Below are 17,439 nucleotides of genomic sequence, written 5' to 3' on the forward strand. Positions count from 1 at the left end.
GTCACTCCGCACTCGCCGTCGCTGACTCTGTCCGTGCACTGCAACGCAGAACGACTCGGTTCCTCGCCGCGGGACAGCAGCAATGCTTCGGCAGACGGCAGCGATGCCGGACTGTGCTTCCACGTGCGTGTTGACCGTTCTCTCATCACCGAGTCTGCTCTCGGGCGCTGACAACGTTCGTTCGCGGTTGCAACAGGGACCGAAGCCGTGGCGACGTCGTGCAGGACGACCCTCGTAACATAACGCCCACCCTTCCCAGGGGCTGGGGGGCCACGCTTCCGCGACGTACCCGTTACGAGGATGACGCATGCATGCACCGAGGAAGGAGAGAGGACGGCGGAAGAGGGCAAGGGTTAAGGGAGAAGGGTTAGGTGCGATTTTGTAGTATGCCGATTCGTAGCTCTGTATTGTCCAGGAGATGAAGTGGAGCCGAAGGACGAGGTTGGAAGCGACCACGCCAGCTCGGCTGGACCTTCGATATACTTGACCGGCTCAGACAGTTCTATCTCGTGCCTAAGTCGCGCCGGCGAACCCCTCGAACGACCCCGTTTCTCTCCACCTCCTCCCTCGCTCAACTCGCTCGACCCGGCTCCTTCTTAGCGGTCACGGCAGCAAGGGCAGGATGTATCGCCTCGTGACGGGCTTTGTAGCCTACTTGATGCAGAAGCAAGAGGTGCGCCCGCCTGCCCTCGTCCTATTGAGCCAGACTGACCCTTTCCTCCCGACGGACGTTCGGTTCGCGCTTCTTGATGAGCAGTATTCGGTGCTGATCATGGGTCTGGACAACGCGGGAAAGACGACGTTCCTCGGTGCGCATCTACTCCCTCGAACAGCTGGACCGCAACTAACCTCGTTCGCGTCCGCAGAGAAAGTCAAGAGTACCTTCAACCGGACACCAGACGTGGATCCGAAGAGTATTGCGCCGACAATAGGACAGAACAGTGCGCACTTCCACTCGGCTGGACTGGAGGGCAAGCGCTAACCAAGGATGTTGCCTCGAACAGTCGGGAGGATCACCTTGTCGTCAACGGTGCTGCAATTCTGGGACCTGGGAGGTGCGTCCAGCCTGTCGTATCGACTTGTAGATTTACTGACGAGGACCCCTTACAGGACAACGAGACATCCGGCGGATCTGGCCCAAGTATTACGCAGAATGCCACGCCGTCGTCTTTGTCATCGACTCGACCGACAAGGAGCGGATAGAGGAGTGCTGGAAGGTCTTTGGTGCGTTTCAATGGCTCTTCACCACGTTGGACCCGTGCTGACAATCTCTGCACGGACAGAGGAGATCGTGACGGATCACCGAGTAGACGGCGTCCCAACGCTCGTCCTTGCCAACAAGCAAGACTGCGAAGGCGCCATGGCGGTCGAGGACATCAAGCAGATGTTCAATCAGCTCATCGTTGGCAAGTTGAACGTCAGCGAGGGCGCGGTGTTGCCCATCTCGGCGCTGAGAGGGTGAGTGCGAGGATTGATTCTTCGTCTCGCTGCCACGACCTAGAGGGTGTCGTTGGCTGACTGCGACCTATCCTTCCCCTCACAGTGACGGCATCCGAGAAGCGGTCGACTGGCTCTTCCTGCGAGTACACCAGTGCGTCCCTCTGACTCTCCCTCGTCCTGCCGCTGCCCGCGCCTGCTGACACTTGCGCGCTCTCTCCGTAGCTCTCGACAGGTCTCTCACTTCTAGACTGGGCTGTCTACAGCGACTCTGTCCCATGTTGTCTTTCGTACTCGGTTGTCCTGTAACTTTCGCCTTCCGCGGTCTATCGCGCTCCTCCTGCTCCGTCTGCTGCCTCGGCTCTGCATCAGTGAGCCATGTAGAATGTTCCTACGTCGAGCATCGTCCCATCGCCCGAGGTTTTTGAGTTGCCGGTTCGCCGCTCTGCTCCTCTGCTCGCTCCCACCCATCGCTACTCTCGCGCCCGCTCTCGAGATGGCATTCGAAGTTGCCCAAGCTCTCAAGCGCTACGGCGCCGTGTGCCCGTTCCTCTCGCACGCGTCCGTGTCGTCGCTCCGCCAGTACTCGACCCAGTCCCTCCGCGGCACCTACACCAACAGGCTCACCGAGCTCGCGAGCACGCGCTGCCCGCTCATGAGCCATGCCCTCGCCGAGCGCGGATTCGCCACCTCTGCCGTCGTCCCCGCCCACCAGCCGCCCGCGACGACCAACCAGGCCACCCCCAAGTCCCCCTCGACGCTCGCTCACTCGCCGTCGCCCGCCGCCCTCGCGCGCGGGTACGCCTCGATTGCCGAGGTGCAGGAGAATGCAGTCCGCAGGGCGACCGAGACGAGCCAGGCGCCGCAGCCGGCGTTCGTCAACCCCGCCTCGATCTCGCGCGACGCTCACTCGCCCAACGAGGTCCACTCCGAAGGTCGCCCGACGTGCGCGCTTGGGTTCGCCAAGCACCGCATCACGTCGTTTAGACCTGGCTTCGACTACGAGGCGTTCTATAGCGGCGAGCTGGCGAAGAAGCACCAGGACAAGTCCTACAGGGTGAGCGAGCGGTTCTTCCATTGCAGAGCGCTTTCCGGCTTTCTCCAAAGCAGTCGGAATGTCGTGCTGACTCCATTACCTACGCACAGTACTTCAATAACGTCAACAGGCTCGCCGCCAAGTATCCGGTCGCTCACACGGCCAACAAGGCCGATGAAGTGACCGTCCACTGCTCGAACGACTATTTGGGCATGGGCCGCCACCCCGTCACGCTCAAGGCGATCCACGAGACGCTCGACACGTACGGCGCCGGCGCGGGCGGGACGCGCAACATTGCCGGCAACGGCGCGATGCACCTCGCGCTCGAGGCGGAGCTGGCCTCGCTGCACCAGAAGCCGGCTGCGCTCGTGTTCAGCTCGTGCTACGTCGCCAACGTCGAGACGCTCTCGACGCTCGGGTCCAAGCTGCCCGGCTGCGTCATCCTCTCGGACGAGATGAACCACGCGTCGATGATCCAGGGGATCCGCCACTCGCGCGCGCAAAAGATGATCTTCAAGCACAACGACCTCGTCGACCTCGAGAACAGACTCAAGGCGCTCCCGCTCGAGACGCCCAAGATCATCGCGTTCGAGAGCGTCTACTCGATGTCGGGCACGGTCGGCCCGATCAAGGAGATTTGCGACCTCGCCGAAAAGTACGGAGCTATCACGTTCCTCGACGAGGTGCATGCCGTCGGGATGTACGGGCCGACCGGCGCAGGCGTTGCCGAGCACCTCGACTTTTACGCCAACGCCCGCGGCGGCGAGCAGGGCTCGGTCATGGACCGCGTCGACATCATCACCGGCACGCTCGGTAAGGCCTACGGCGTCGTCGGCGGGTACATTGCCGGCAGCGCGCAGTTTGTCGACATGGTGCGCTCGTACGCGCCCGGGTTCATCTTCACGACGTCGATCCCGCCTTCGACGGCTGCCGGTGCTCGCGCCGCGATCGCGTACCAGAAGGAGCATCTCGGCGACCGCCAGCTGCAGCAGCGCAACGTCGCTCGCGTCAAGCGCGACTTGACTGCGATCGGGATCCCGGTCATCCCGAACCCGTCGCACATCGTGCCGCTCCTCGTCGGCGACGCGGACCTCGCCAAGCAGGCGTCCGACTTGCTCCTGACCAAGCACAAGCTGTACATCCAGTCGATCAATTTCCCGACCGTCTCGCGCGGCGAGGAACGCCTCCGCATCACGCCGTCGCCGCTGCACACGGACGCGCAGCTCAAGGAGCTCGTCGCCGCGCTCGACAGCGTGTGGAACGAGCTTGGTCTCAAGCGTACGAGCGAGTGGGAGGCCCAGGGCGGGAGGTGCGGCGTTGGAGCCAAGGAGCCCAAGGAGGTCGTCAACCTCTGGACCGAGGACCTCCTCGCGCTCAAGGACGTCGATGACGCCCGCGACAAGGCCGTCGCCATGCAGCACGCCGCTCCGTTCGCCCAGGCCGACGACGCTGTCAAGTCCAAGGTCGCCGCCTCTGCCTCTGCCTGAGCCCGCCGCTCTCTCTTCTTTCGCTGGTCGGTCGGTCGGGTCACTCGAGTCAAAACGGAGGGCATGCGTAGCTAGTCGCCTTGAGTAACGGGGGATTGTATTGCGAGGGGAGTTGTCGGGAGACCGCCCACCGGTTGGCACGTGGTGCCGGAGTCCGCTCGCTCTCTTGCTCTTGCTCTTGCTTGTAAGCTTGTTCAAGGACTACAAACACAGTAAGCACGCGTGTCGTACGAGCGCAGTCGAGCCACCCCGCTCACGCTCACACCGCTCGTCGCACTTCGCCAGTGCTGCTCTCGCTCTCTTCGACCGCTTCCTCGACCGCTTCCATCGCCGCACGCAGACTCGCTCACATCAGAATGGTACGCACACGCACTGCAACAGCTCTACCACCCACGCTGACGCGAAATCCCCGCCTCGAACGACCGCCTCACTCCACCACACCCGCGCGACCTCACGCCACCCCTCGCAGTCGTCCTCCACCGCTCAGAACGGCCTCCGCGAGGTTTTTATCGTCGGTGCTGTGCGTTCTGACCCTTTCCCACGCGCGACCACCGACCCACGAGCTAATCTCGCGGCATTCGCTTTGTCCTCCTCTCCTCTCGAACCATGCCCCCAACACCCCTTCTTTGCAATGCAATCAGGCCCGCACGCCCGTCGGTTCATTCCAGGGTGCCCTCAAGGCCGCCACCGCCGTCCAACTCGGCGTCGCGGCCGTCAAGGGCGTCCTCGCGCAGGCGCAGGTCAAGCCCGACCAGGTCGAGGACCTCTACTTTGGTCAGGTTTTGCAGGCTGGAGCTGGGCAGAGTCCGGCGAGGCAGGTCGTCCTTGGCGCGGGAATGCCCGAGTCGACTGAGGCGACCACCATCAACAAGGTGCGTTTCCGGCGATAGTTCTCCTGGTCGCTTCGTCCTGCGCTTTTGTGAGGGACTGTGCTGACCTGCTCGGTCTTTGGAATGTACAGGTCTGCGCCTCGGGAATGAAGGCCGTCATGCTCGCGTCGCAGAACATCCAGACTGGCCAGCGCGACCTCATGGTTGCTGGCGGCATGGAGAGCATGTCTAACGCTCCGTTCGTTCCCGTTTCCCTCGCTCTGATTAGGACCCATGCTGACGAGCTCGTTGGCGCAGCTTCTACGCTCCCCGCACCCCCGCCACGTTCGGCCACTTCCAGGCTCTCGACGCCATCGTCAAGGACGGCTTGACTGACGTCTACGGCGACTACCCCATGGGCAACTGGTGACCGAGCAGCCATCTTGAACTCTTGTCTCCTGTACCCACTGACTTGACGCACGCGCAGCGCCGAGGAGACCGCCGCAAAGCACCAGATCTCCCGCGAGGACCAGGACAACTACTGCCTCGATTCGTACCGCAAGGCCGCCGAGGCATGGAAGGCCGGCGCATTCAAGGCCGAGATCGCGCCCGTGACGCTCAAGAGCCGCGCGGGTGAGGTTGTCGTCGAGGAGGACGAGGAGTACAAGAAGATCAAGCCTGAGAAGGTTGCGAGCCTCAAGCCCGTCTTCAAGAAGGATGGGACGGTCACGGCTGCGAATGCGTCCAACTTGAACGATGGAGCGTCCGCGCTTGTGCTTGCGTCCCAGGAGAAGGTTGACGAGCTTAGCCTCAAGCCCCTCGCCAAGGTCATCTGTGCGTTCGGCGCTCGAGTCTGTCAACGTCCCGCCGTGTCGTCGCAAGCTGACTCCGGGAATCGTTGCCCGTCGCAGCCTTCGCCGATGCCGCCTGCGCGCCCATCGACTTTCCCATCGCGCCCGCCAAGGCCGTTCCCCTCGCCCTCAAGCGCGCCGGTCTCTCAATGGACCAAATCTCCAAGTTCGAAGTGAACGAAGCCTTCTCGGCTGTCGCCATCGCCAACCAAAAGATTCTCGGTATCCCCACTGAGAAGCTCAACGTTAGCGGTGGTGCGGTCGCCCTCGGCCACGCGCTCGGCTCGTCCGGAAGCAGGATCATCGTCACGCTCGTGCACTTGCTCAAGCCGGGAGAGTACGGTGTTGCCGGTGTCTGCAACGTGCGTCCCATCTCGCCTCCTCTCCATTACTCTCCCTCACTCGGTTGCTGACTCTCGCACTCGTTCAGGGCGGCGGCGGAGCTTCGGCCATCGTCATCCAGCGCCTCTAAGCGCCCCTATACCCTCCTCATTTCGCCTCGTCGCATCCTCGCAGTAGAGCAACTTCTCTATCTCTCTCGTCCCTTCGCCCTCATCTCCGTCCCTTCGTTCTTGCGTCTGCGATTTTCTTCTGTAGGGACACTGTGAATCTCCATTCTCGTCGGTACTGCAAACAAAACGGCTGGCTCGGCGCCGGCCTTGACTTGACAAGCGTTCTACGTCGTTGCTGGGTGAGATCGCCTTGTGCGCTCGATTGCCACCTCTTCGCTTCGCGCCAACGTGTCTCCTGCAAAAAGCACAACGCCTTGACGAGCGCCATTACTACGGGCGAAGCCGCCAGCGAGGGAGGCAAAAGAGAAACTCTTCGACCGGGAATTGAACCCGGGTCTCAGCCGTGACAAGGCTGGATACTAGCCACTATACTATCGAAGAAGCGCTCACTAGCTGAGCTAGCCGGGCTGAGTGGTGGCTGAGCGGGACTGGGCATACATATCCCCTCAACTAATTGCGTGCACATTGACTGCTTCAGTTCGTCCGTTCCGACTCCTGCGCGCATGCACAGTGAGGCCACAGCTTAGAAAGCGGCCGAAGAAACCGCGCGCCCGTGAGTCGCGCTGGCTTTCGTCGACTCCTCCCTGCGCCGACCTTCTCAACCTCGATGAAGCGTTGCGCCTGCTACATGGGCTTCTGGGTCTACGAGAAGATCCTACAGCACTCAGAGCGACGTTTCGAGCGTTTCAGCCAGCTGGAGAGTTGTTCGACCTCGACAAAGCCAGGCAGAGCACGCTCGAGTCCCCTTCCCTCCTTACCTTCTCTCGCTCGCAGGCAAGTCGACTGAGCCGGTCTCTCCCGCTGTTCGCTGCATCTCTCAACGACCTACAGACGCCGACCAGGACTCACGAACCCCGCGACGTCGACTCTGCGACTTCAGCCGTGCTCTTACCCGACCTCCTCGCACACCTATTGAGCTATTCCACGGTTCTCTCTCGATGCTACGGCTATCGAAACCGTCACTGTCGACATGCTGCTGGTAGACCAAGAAACTGAGTTGCAAAGAGCGAGAGGGATGGCAACAATAGACAGCGAAGGAGTCAGGCGACTGCGAGAGACGACGAGCGACCAGCGATACCCAGAACGGCGAGAAGACCCAGAGACCGATAGAGAGGGCGCAAGAACGAAGGAGGAAAGACGAAAGTGACGAAGTTGGGCTAGTCGAGCTTGTCGAGCTTGAAGAGCGACAGAATCTCCTGGACCGAAAGCTTGTTGCCCTTGGACAGGTCGCCTCCGTCGAGTGCGGCTTTGGCGAGCTCGGCCTTGTCGGCCTGCAGCTTGAGGATACGCTCCTCGACCGTGTCGTCGATAGTGAGCTTGTAGATCTTGACGTCGTCCTTTTGGCCGAAGCGGTGAGCGCGGTCGAAGGCTCTGCGGGGTGACTGAAGCTCAGCGGAAGACTCAGATTGCGGCAGGAAGACGGCACGCACTGCTCCTCAATGGCCGGGTTCCACCAAAGGTCGAGCAGGATGACCCGGCTGCAGCAGGTCAAGTTGAGGCCGACGGCGCCGCACTTGATCGAGACGAGGATGACCGTGACTTTGGGGTTGTTGCGGATTGCGTCGAGTGCAGCCTCCTTCTCCTTCGCGTTGAGCTGGCCGTCGACTGTCGAGATGTGAGCGGTCAGTACTGGGCTTTCGAAGCGGTGTAGATGGGCCGCACAGCGAACGTAGCGGTATCCGCCCTTGCGCAAGAACGGCTCGAGAATGTCGAACATCGAGGTGAACTGGCGGCGCAGCGGAGTTAGCAATCACGCGTCGAGCGTGGGACCATTCAGCTCACCTGGGAGAAGATGATCGTCTTCTTCATTCCCAGCTTCGACTTTTTCAGCGCGTCGACGACGCCAAGCTCGAAATCGTCGCTGTCCTGCTCGTCGTCCTCAGCCTGCGCTTCCGCCTCGATCGCCTCGTAGCTCTCCCGCTTGATACCCTCGAGGATATGGAGCGTGCGCTTGATCTTGGTCGACGACGAGAGCGAAGCGTAGCGCTCCATGTCGCGGTCGCACGACTTGCAGTAGCCGCTGTCATTAGTCGAGGCGGTTGCCGAGCACAAGGCGCAGGTATTGAGCGACATGCCGTCGAGAAGGTCGGCGAGCCCGTCGGCATGCGAGGCAGAAGGGGAGGGTGCGCCAGATCCGGTCGGTGTCGTGCGAGCCCGCTGCGGAGTCGGGTCGAGGGCATCGCGCTGGTCCTCAATCGAGTTCTTCGTGACGAGCGAAGGGTGGTTGCAAGCTTGGCGCATGCGCTGCGCGGAATAGTGGCGTCAGATCAGTCAGAAAAGGGTGTCAAGGCAAACTCGGGGGACGTACGAGAAGCCTGACGAGGACCTTGGTCATGTCCTTCATGATTTCGCTCGTCGCCATTTCGCTGAGCGCCTCTTGCATCTTCTCCTCGATTTTCTTGTAAAAGTCCGCTTCCTTCCTGCTCCGCAAAGGCATGGTCAGCAAATCAGCGCCAGGAGGAGACGGAAGAACGGCCACGCACTGGTCGAGGAAAGGTCCCTTGACTACGATGACCTCGCGCTTTGGCAGCGTCAGAAGCGGCTTCCCATCAACCGTCATCGTCTTGGTACGGCGGAGCATGATCGCCTTGAGGACGATCTGCAAGCGTGCGAGCGCCGTCTTCGTGCGCTTGCTTTTCAGCGGTCTCGCGATCTTGGCTTTGAATTCGCTGACGTCGTGCAGAGGGCGCACGATGCGGCCGCCGAGGAACTTGAAAATGGCGTAGAGGTCCATGACGTCGTTCTGGAGGCTGCGCGGTTGGATGACAGTGGTGAGTGAGGGCTGACGGACGAACTACGATAGTGCCGAACTCACGGCGTTCCGGTCAAGCACCAGCGGTAGTGCGCCTTGAGATCGCAGCAAGCCTTGTTGACCTTCGTGTTGGTGTTCTTGATTTGGTGAGCCTCGTCGAGAATGACTGCGCAACGAGAGAACCGAGTCAGCTTGCGTCAGGCTCGATGCTGGCAGGAACGCGGACGCACCGCGATAGAACATGTAGTCTTCGTCGAACAACGGGCCCTTGTCGTCCTTGACCTTCCCGCCCTTCTTGCTTAGCTTGGCACTCAACTTGCCCAACTCATCAAGCTCGTCCTCGTCCTCGCTGGACCCGTACCCTCCCTTCTTCTGCCTCGGTTTCGGGTCGACCCATTCCGACGAGAGCGTGTTGTAGGAGGTGATGACGACATGGTACTTCTGCAACTTGCGCCCTTCGTCCGTCCTGCTTGGGCCGTGGTGGATCAAGACGCGGAGACGACCGTCTGTCTTCGATTCGATCTCTTGCTTCCATTGGCCCATGAGGGCGACGGGACAGACCACGAGCGTAGTCTTGGACTTGCACTTCTCCCGGTCGGAGGGGTTAGCGAGGAGAAGCGAGACTGCGACGCTCGATACTGTCAGCCCGTGAGCTCGCTGAAAGGGAGCGCGGAACACACTGAGCTGGACAGTCTTGCCGAGACCCATATCGTCGGCGAGGATGCCTCCGCGTTTCTTGTCCGACTCGCGGTCTTTGAGCCAGTGCAAGCCCTGGACTTGGTGCGGGAGGAGGGTGCACTTGAGGCCGGCGGGCGGGCCCTGCGATTCGCTCTCCTGTCAGTGCGTGCGTCTGCAGTTGGAGTAGACCGAATGGGACGTACGGACGAGGTGTCGACGTTGTCCATGTCGATGGTGGACGAGACGAGGTCCTTGAGCGCCGACTCTTGATCCTTTGGCGAGGCGTCGTCATTGACATCGAGATCCTGCATTGCAGCCGCAAGAGCGCGTTCGTCGTCTGCAAGAGGGAGAAAGTCAGCGAGCTGATGGGAAGAAGGAATGAAAGCGGGACGAACCGATCGCAGCGAGAGGGTCGCTGTCCTCCGCCTCCTTCGCGGAACGCTGCGCGTTCTTCGGCACGTCAATCGGCACTCCAAGCCGCTTCTGGTCCTCCCTCATCTGCTCAAACGCCCTTTCCTTCGCCGAAACCTTTCGCTCCGTCGTCGCGGATTTGAAGCCGAAAGCGTCGAGGGTTGAGGGGAGGCGTGGACGAGCGGCGGCGGACTTGTTGAAGAGCGAAGAAGAAGAAGCGGACGACGAAGAGGGGGCGGTGTTGGTGATGGAGCCGAACGGCGCCTTTTTGGGGAACGAGGGAACGGCCGGTTTAGGCTGCGCGGCGGGCTGGTGCATGACGAAGCCGTACTTGCGCAGCTGCTCCTCTGCCGTCAGTTGTGCGGGCGCAGTAACGTGCTGAGCCGGACGTCGCAGGTCGTCGAGGGGAGCGAGTTCCTCCTCCTCCTCGTCCAGGTCCTCGCCCTCCTCGTCCGCCGTGTCCGGTTCCTCCTCCGTCGACAGTTCGCCCTCCTCAGCCTCAAGCTGTCCCGATGCAGCGTCGTGCCGAACAATGAATGTTCCCCGCGAGTGCCCCTCATCCAACTCGTCCTCGTCGTCCGGGACGACTCGCTTCCTTGCACTCTGCTGGACGGCGTATTTGAACTCGTCAGCCTCCGCACCGTCCTGCTCTTCCTCCTCCTCCGAGTCGACAATCCTCGGCGCCCGCTTCAAGCGCCTCCCTCCGCCAGATCCAGCGAGTCGTTCAACTTGCGGCCGGTGCGCGCCTCTGGACGAGAGGCGGGGCTGCTCGTCTTCATCGGAGGACGAGAGCGTCAAGTCGATGTGGTTCGTGTTAGCTCGCCAGCCCAGCGTGGCCATGACGAAGAAGCGAGCGGGACGAGGAGGAGAGAGGGGGCGGAGTTGAGGAGTCGCTCCTCCTTAACCCCTGTGTATACGGTGGCAGCACCTTGAGAGCAAAGATGATAGCTTCAGAATCGCTGCAAGGCAGCTACGAATGCCCGGCGAGATGTTGTCGCCTTTTCGTCGAGAGATATATTCCATCGCGCCTTCGCCTCGTCCCGCAAAAATTCAGAAGTACGAAGACTGATCTAGTCACGCTGTCTGTGAGCAGTGCAGCCTAGAAGCGCTGCACTCTGCGGCGAGGTATGCGGGTCACCTCGAAGTTCGCCCGCTCGCGCTTCTCGCTCTTGTCCTCAGCGGCTCACGATGGCACAAGCTGCCGATGGAGTCACGAATGGCTCAGGACAGCTCACAGCGCACGATGCGCTGAACCGCCTCGACTCGTGCGTCCTCCTCTCGCCTCCTCATCGCATCCACAGCCATAGTCCTTTGCCGCCACTCCTCCGCGAGACGGGCGGCTGCTGGAGTACATTCAGGTTGGACTGGGGATGAATGGGGAATGGTCTGAAGCGCGGTTTTCCCGGAGGAGGTGTGCTCGCTCGACGCCTTCGACTCCCCTCGAACTGTCCTCTCAGCACTCCCGCTCCGCACCGTTCGACGGGATACCCCTGTCATTCGCCTCAGCACACCTCGTCGTCAAAGACCTTCCATGACACAGCACCCCACCAACGCCCACACATCCGTCACTCGCGCGGCCCTCTCCACTGCACCTCGTCTTCCCTCACTCCTAGTCGCCGGTGTTCTAGCTCGACTGGGCACGACTAATGGTCGCGGGAGCATTCCAGGATGGCTACGGGGTCGAACAATGCCTGAGCAACCAAAGATCCGTACTAACTCATCCGGACGCCCCGAAACAGGTCATGGTTCATCGCCCAGTACCCGCGTTGGATGGATGTGCTCATTTACTCCGGTCAAGAGCTCTTCATTCTCGACGGCGACGCACTGCTCCAGTTCGTCCTCGACGACGAGCTCCTCGGACTCGGACGCGCGGGCGACCCCAGCATGCAGCTGTTGCACGCGACCTGGCTAATGGAGAAGACGGTTGAGGAGCTGCTCAAGAAGGACACGACGTTTGAGATCGTCTTCTTCGAGAGTGCGTTTCGTTTTCCCGTCTCCCACCGTCCCCTCAAGCTGACCCGCCGGTCCGCAGGCCAAGCGCACTCGACGATTCACACCGGCGAATCCGACTACATCACCTCTGCTCGTCGCCTCGCTCGCTCTGTCCTCATGCGCCGCGCAAATTTGCCCGACACGAAGGTTCACCACTTCGAGTCGCTGCAGGACGAGAAGTGGAAGGCTTGGTACCAACGCAAGCGGGTGAGCTCAATAATCCTCTCCCCGCCCGGCCCCTACTGAGCCCCTCTTTCGCAGCCCATGTACGTCCTCGGCTACGATGGAGGCTTGCAGACGAAGGAGAACGAGTTGCAGGCGGAGCGGATCTTGCTGCAGAGGCAGAACCTTTACGACACGGTTCACCAGAGCCTGCCGTACGTTCTCCTCCAGGCTGCCGAGTTCACCGACACCAAGGTGCGTCCGCGCTCGCATCGCTCCAAGTTCCTGCGAGGCCAACTGACCGATCCTCACACAGATCAATACGTACTTCTACGACGTTGTTCGCGGCACAGTCGAGGCTCTTCCCGCCAACATCACTGCCGCCGTCTCGGCTGCCCGCGCTGCGCTCGACAAGGCGTTGCCGGCACTTCCTTCGGTCTCGTCCGCGCCCTCGTCGGTCTCGGTCGACGACCTCCTCCGCTCATCCGCCTCCACCTTCCTCGCCTCGTCCCCCTCCGCACAAGAGTCGACCCTCCTCTACCTCTACCTCTCGCACGTCCTCCTCCTCCCGACCATCCCTCTCCGTTCGCGCGCTCAGCGCATCCCGACTCCGTCAAAGGAGCTGATGGCTGTCCTCGAGCCGTTCCTCGCCAAGTTCTATGCGAGCTTGAGCGCGGCGATCGAGGCCTTGCCCGAGTCGGAGCGAACGAACCCCCTCGCCGACCTCGACATCGACGGCCGGATCTTTTTCCTCCTCCTCGTCGAGGTCTTGAATGGAGACGTTTCGGTCTCGTCTCTTGGCGACTTCCTCGGTCCCGAGGTCGCGTCCCGGCTTTCGTCGCTGTGGTCCTCGCTCTCGTCGACTTCCGAGCCCGACCTTGCCGCCCTACGCTCGGCTCTCCCCTCCCAGTCGACCGAGCTCCCCGCCCTTCCCTCGCCTCTCACCGAAGACACCGTCCTCCCCTACACTTCGAGCATTTTCACCGAGCACCTCTCGAGCGTCAACGTCTCGGTCTCGGCCTCGTCGACTCTCGCAACCCTCCCGAACAAGCTCGACGAAAAGTCCGTCTTCTCCGACTCGCACGGCTGGTCGAACCCCAAGCCCGCTTTGCCGACTCACCTCGGTGGCCCGCCCCCTCCCGTCCTCGACTATCGCGAGAAGAAGAAGCGCGACAGGAAGGAACAGCGCTTCATGGCGCAGATGCAGAAGTCTGCTGCGTCCCTCACGGGCGCCCTTGGCGGCGCGCTCAAGCAGCAGGTTATCCCGGCTGTCGGCAAGCGCTCGGCTTCGGTCCTGAGGGAGAAGGTTGCGGCTGCCGCGAAGAGCTCTCGACCTGGATCGGGCATCAACACGCCTGCCTTGTCGGAGAGTGGCGCGTCGACGCCGACTGGTAGCGAGGTCGGCAGGGATGGCAGCACGACTGGCGGACGTGGCAGCAAGAAGGACAAGGTCAAGGTTCTGACGAGCAGGGAGAAGCTCATTGCCGAGAACGCGGCCAAGAAGGTTCAGGAAGAGGGCAAGGAGAACTACAAGTGGTGGATCGAGCGCCTCGACGACCTCAAGGACCTGCCCATCCCCGGCCAGATCTCGCAGATCACTTCGTACCTCAAGAACAAGCGTGCGCAGGACCCGTGGCTCGGAACCGAGATGGTCGTCAAGCGGCTCGACCTCGAGCTCCGCGCTTGGATTGCCGACGACCGCCGCGAGGCCGACGACGTCAAGGACCGCTACCGCGTTTTCATCGCCCGCACCGCGAGCGCGCTCCTGCAGAAGTACCTCCGTGCTCAGCAGGACGGCTCGGGCTCCGTCATCATCACCGAGAAGCAGGGTCGTGCCATCACGAACACGCTCGCCGTCATGGGCCTCGAGTGCCTCATCCCCGAGGGCATCGAGTTCGTCGCGATCGACAAGGGCGAGTCGAAGAAGGACAAGAAGGCTGTCGAGGAGGACGGCAAGAAGAAGAAGGGCGGTGCGAAGCCCGGCAGCAAGGCCGCGCAGGCCGCCAAAAAGGACGCGACAGCCTCGGCGTCGTCTAAGGCGTCCAAGGGCGAGAAGGACGAGCGCGCCAAGCTCACCTTCCACTACTGCTCGCTCATCGACAAGGACGAGGGCGAGGCGCTGTACGACTGGATGGAGATCGACGAGAACCCGCTCGAGTGGCAGCTCCGCAACATGGGCGAGTACATGGCGAGGGAGCTGGACTCGAAGCCCGACCCGCGTGTCGACTTCGAGCCGGACGCATGGCAGCGCGAGGTTCTTGACAACATCGACGAGGACAAGTCGATGCTCATCGTCGCCCCGACCTCGTCCGGCAAAACCTTCATCTCGTTCGCCGCCATGGAGCGCGTTCTCCGCGAGTCGGACGAGGGCGTCGTCGTCTACGTTGCGCCATCGAAGGCCCTCGTCAACCAGGTCGCCGCCGAATGCTTCGCCCGTTTCTCGAAGGAAGTGCCCGGTCAGGCGCTGTGGGCCGTCCACACCGGCGACTACCGCGTCAACAACCCGCAGAACTGTCAGATCCTCGTCACGGTCCCGCAGGTGTTCTCCGAGATGCTCCTCAACCCGGCTCTCGCCCGCGTCTGGACGCCTCGCATCAAGCGCGTCATCGTCGACGAGATTCACGCCGTCGCCGAAGAAGGCAGTGGTATGTGGGAGCAGGTCTTGCTCATGAACCCGGCACCCATCATCGGTCTCTCCGCCACCGTCGGAGCGCCCGAGCGCTTCTCCGCCTGGCTCGAGTCGGTCGAGCAGGCAAACGGCCGCCAGTACGCCCTCATCATCCACACCCACCGGTTCAACGCCCTTCGCAAGTTTGCGTACGCACCGCGGATGAACGAGTGGCCCGTCAAGCCTATCGGCCCACTCGACGAGTACCGCTCGAGGCCGCAGATCTTTGCGCCCGTCCACCCTGTCGCTGCGCTCGGTCTCGGTGACCCTGAGATGCCCGAGGACCTCGCCCTCGAGCCGCGCGACTGCCTCGCCCTCTGGCGCGCCATGTCGACCGTCGACAAGGAGCTCGACCCGAAGCTCAAGCCTCGCAAGTTCTTCGCCCCGACGCCCGTCATCGCCATTCGCCACTGCATCGAGTACGAGAAGCAGCTCAAGAAGATTCTCCTCGAATGGCGCAACGAGCCCGACTACGCCAGCCCGACGTCCCGCTTCTCCCGCACCGTCGAGTTCCTGGAAAAGCCGTTGCGCGACTCGCTCGGCATCTCGGAGAAGCTCATCGAGGACGCGACGGAGGACCAGTTCAACTCGCTCTTCACGCCGCTCCTTGCCGACTTGAACGCGCAGAACCAGCTCCCGGCCATTCTCTTCAACTTCTCGCGCGACCACTGCGAGTCGCTCGCGAAGCGCATCTCGAAGGACCTCGAGACCGCCGAGGACCAGTGGCGCAAGAACTCGTCGACGTTCAAGGAGCGCGTTGCTCGCGCCAAGGCGGCCGAGAAGGCTGCGGCGAAGAAGGCCAAGGCGATGGAGACGTCGACTGTCAACCGCAAGCAGGAGGAGGAGGCTGCCCGCATGGGTGTCGTCGAGGAGGCGCCGAGCTTCGACCCCGAAGCGCCGTCTGAGGAGTTCACCTTTGTCGGCAAGGGCATCAGCTACGTCGAGTTCAAGAAGGACGTCGACGACCTCCTCTTCCTCGACATGGACCCGTGGCTCATCAACGCCCTCCGTCGTGGTATAGGAGTGCACCACTCCGGTATGCCTCGTCGCTACCGTGTCCTCGTCGAGAACTTGTACCGCCGCGGTGTCCTCCGCGTCGTCATCTCAACGCAGACGCTCGCGCTCGGCATCAACGCGCCGGCTCGCACGGCCGTCTTTGCCGGCGACTCGCTCGAGCTCAACCCGCTCAACTTCCGCCAGTGCGCTGGTCGTGCCGGTCGTCGCGGGTTCGACTTGGTCGGAAACGTTTTGTTCGTTGGTGTCCGCCTCGATCGCATCCAGCGTCTCTTGCTGTCCAAGCTTCCCAAGCTCGTGCGTACAGTCGTTTCGTCATCTCTCTTCGCCAGCTAATGTCGGTTGTCTCGCAGGGCGGTACCTTCCCTCTCACCACGACCCTCCTTCTCCGCCTCAACAACCTCGTTCACGGCTCCGAGGAGGCCGAGTTGCCCAAGATGGCCGTCGAAACGCTGCTCGACCTGCCTCAGCTCGCCGTCAGTCACGCCTCGGCTTCTGGCAACCGCGACCAGACCCGGCACTTCGCCCGCTTTGCGATCGAGTACCTCCGCCGCGTTGGCCTACTCGACGAGGACGGCACGCCCAAGACGCTCTACGGCATCACCTCGGCCCTCTACTCGGAGGAGCCCGCCAACTTCGCTCTCGCCGCGCTCTTGCGGTCAGGCAAGCTGCACGAGGTCGCCGAGGGCCTCGACTCGGACCCCGACAACACGTTGCGGCTGATGTTGACCATCCTCGCGACGTTGTTCGCCCGCGTCCACCGCCGCAAGCAGTCGACCGAGACCTTGCGCTCGACTCGCAACTCGACCTCGCTCATCGTCCTCCCGCCTCTGCCCGAGTCCATTCGCAAGGTCCTCGACGAGCACCACAAGGCGGTCCTGTCGGTCTTCACGACCTACGCCAAGGAGTACGCCGAGCAGAACGAGGACCAGCTGGCCTCGGACGACCAGCTGCCGCTCTCGCAGCGCAAGGCGGCCGCGGCGGAGACTGCCGACTCGGCCTTCGCCAGCAAGCTCCGCCAATCCGAGCTGCAGTTCGAGAGCCGCTCGGCGTTCGCAGCAGCGTCCGGTCACGGCGACGATTTCCACAACATCACCGAGCTCGCACGCTCGGCTCGCGCCGGCGTCGTCGTCCAGCAGCACGCCGTTCCCGAGCTCGCCTCGCCTCCGTTCGACTCGCCCGAGCACGACCTTGACGCGTTCGTCGTCGACTTCTACCGCCACGGCGACTTGCAGACCCTCATTCGCGAGTCGTCAATTGAGCGCGGCGACGTCTGGTACCGCCTGCAGGACTTTGACCGCGCGCTCACTGCGATCCACTCGGCGATCAAGACGCTCTGCACGAGCAAGGGCGACGACGTCGAGGAGGACCTTGATGTCGAGGACGCGCGGGATGCCCGCGAGGACCGTGGTCACGACGATGGCCCGTCCAGCCGCGACAAGGCACTCGTCCGCCCGCCTGGTCTTGGCGACGACGACTGGAAGCTCTACCAGGTCATCGACACGCTCCACAAGGACTTCAGCGCCAAGTTCTACGCCATCTTCGCCTAAACTCGGGTTTGGACAAGGGGAAGGAGGAGAGAAGGAAAAAGCAAGTCGAGGCGAAGCAGTCCTCGCATTCACCATCGTAT

The 17,439-nt window shown here is 62.3% G+C and overlaps 5 protein-coding genes across 5 annotated transcripts; 4 read left to right on the forward strand and 1 right to left on the reverse strand.

The window, feature by feature from the left end:
- Window positions 1-622: 622 nt before the first annotated feature.
- RHTO_02046 (ADP-ribosylation factor-related protein 1) lies at window positions 623-1,687 on the forward strand (the record flags this gene model as incomplete). Its single annotated transcript, XM_016415724.1, has 8 exons — window positions 623-673; window positions 758-809; window positions 867-941; window positions 1,005-1,055; window positions 1,111-1,224; window positions 1,284-1,458; window positions 1,544-1,591; window positions 1,663-1,687. The coding sequence occupies 8 exons, from the start codon at window positions 623-625 to the stop codon at window positions 1,685-1,687; spliced, it is 591 nt and encodes a 196-aa protein (XP_016272294.1).
- A 246-nt stretch (window positions 1,688-1,933) lies between these two features.
- Window positions 1,934-3,960, forward strand: RHTO_02047 (5-aminolevulinate synthase; the record flags this gene model as incomplete). Its single annotated transcript, XM_016415725.1, has 2 exons — window positions 1,934-2,494; window positions 2,584-3,960. 2 exons carry the CDS (start codon window positions 1,934-1,936, stop codon window positions 3,958-3,960), a joined length of 1,938 nt encoding a protein of 645 aa, XP_016272295.1.
- A 211-nt stretch (window positions 3,961-4,171) lies between these two features.
- Window positions 4,172-6,092, forward strand: RHTO_02048 (acetyl-CoA C-acetyltransferase; the record flags this gene model as incomplete). The annotated part of the gene is made up of 9 exons (XM_016415726.1): window position 4,172; window positions 4,246-4,319; window positions 4,430-4,480; window positions 4,602-4,832; window positions 4,922-5,028; window positions 5,088-5,195; window positions 5,257-5,603; window positions 5,681-5,982; window positions 6,051-6,092. Coding segments are annotated over 9 exons (1,263 nt in total).
- Window positions 6,093-7,289: 1,197 nt separating this feature from the next.
- RHTO_02049 (SNF2 family helicase/atpase) lies at window positions 7,290-10,813 on the reverse strand (the record flags this gene model as incomplete). The annotated part of the gene is made up of 11 exons (XM_016415727.1): window positions 7,290-7,503; window positions 7,563-7,737; window positions 7,795-7,858; window positions 7,915-8,376; window positions 8,441-8,552; window positions 8,616-8,882; window positions 8,948-9,050; window positions 9,115-9,507; window positions 9,565-9,703; window positions 9,766-9,899; window positions 9,958-10,813. The coding sequence occupies 11 exons, from the start codon at window positions 10,811-10,813 to the stop codon at window positions 7,290-7,292; spliced, it is 2,919 nt and encodes a 972-aa protein (XP_016272297.1).
- Window positions 10,814-11,161: 348 nt separating this feature from the next.
- Window positions 11,162-17,359, forward strand: RHTO_02050 (DNA/RNA helicase, DEAD/DEAH box type; the record flags this gene model as incomplete). The annotated part of the gene is made up of 6 exons (XM_016415728.1): window positions 11,162-11,238; window positions 11,713-11,948; window positions 12,006-12,172; window positions 12,227-12,382; window positions 12,444-16,106; window positions 16,163-17,359. 6 exons carry the CDS (start codon window positions 11,162-11,164, stop codon window positions 17,357-17,359), a joined length of 5,496 nt encoding a protein of 1,831 aa, XP_016272298.1.
- Window positions 17,360-17,439: the final 80 nt, after the last annotated feature.

The sequence above is a fragment of the Rhodotorula toruloides genome, assembly GCF_000320785.1.
Source record: "Rhodotorula toruloides NP11 unplaced genomic scaffold Scaffold16, whole genome shotgun sequence".
NCBI lineage: Eukaryota > Fungi > Basidiomycota > Microbotryomycetes > Sporidiobolales > Sporidiobolaceae > Rhodotorula > Rhodotorula toruloides.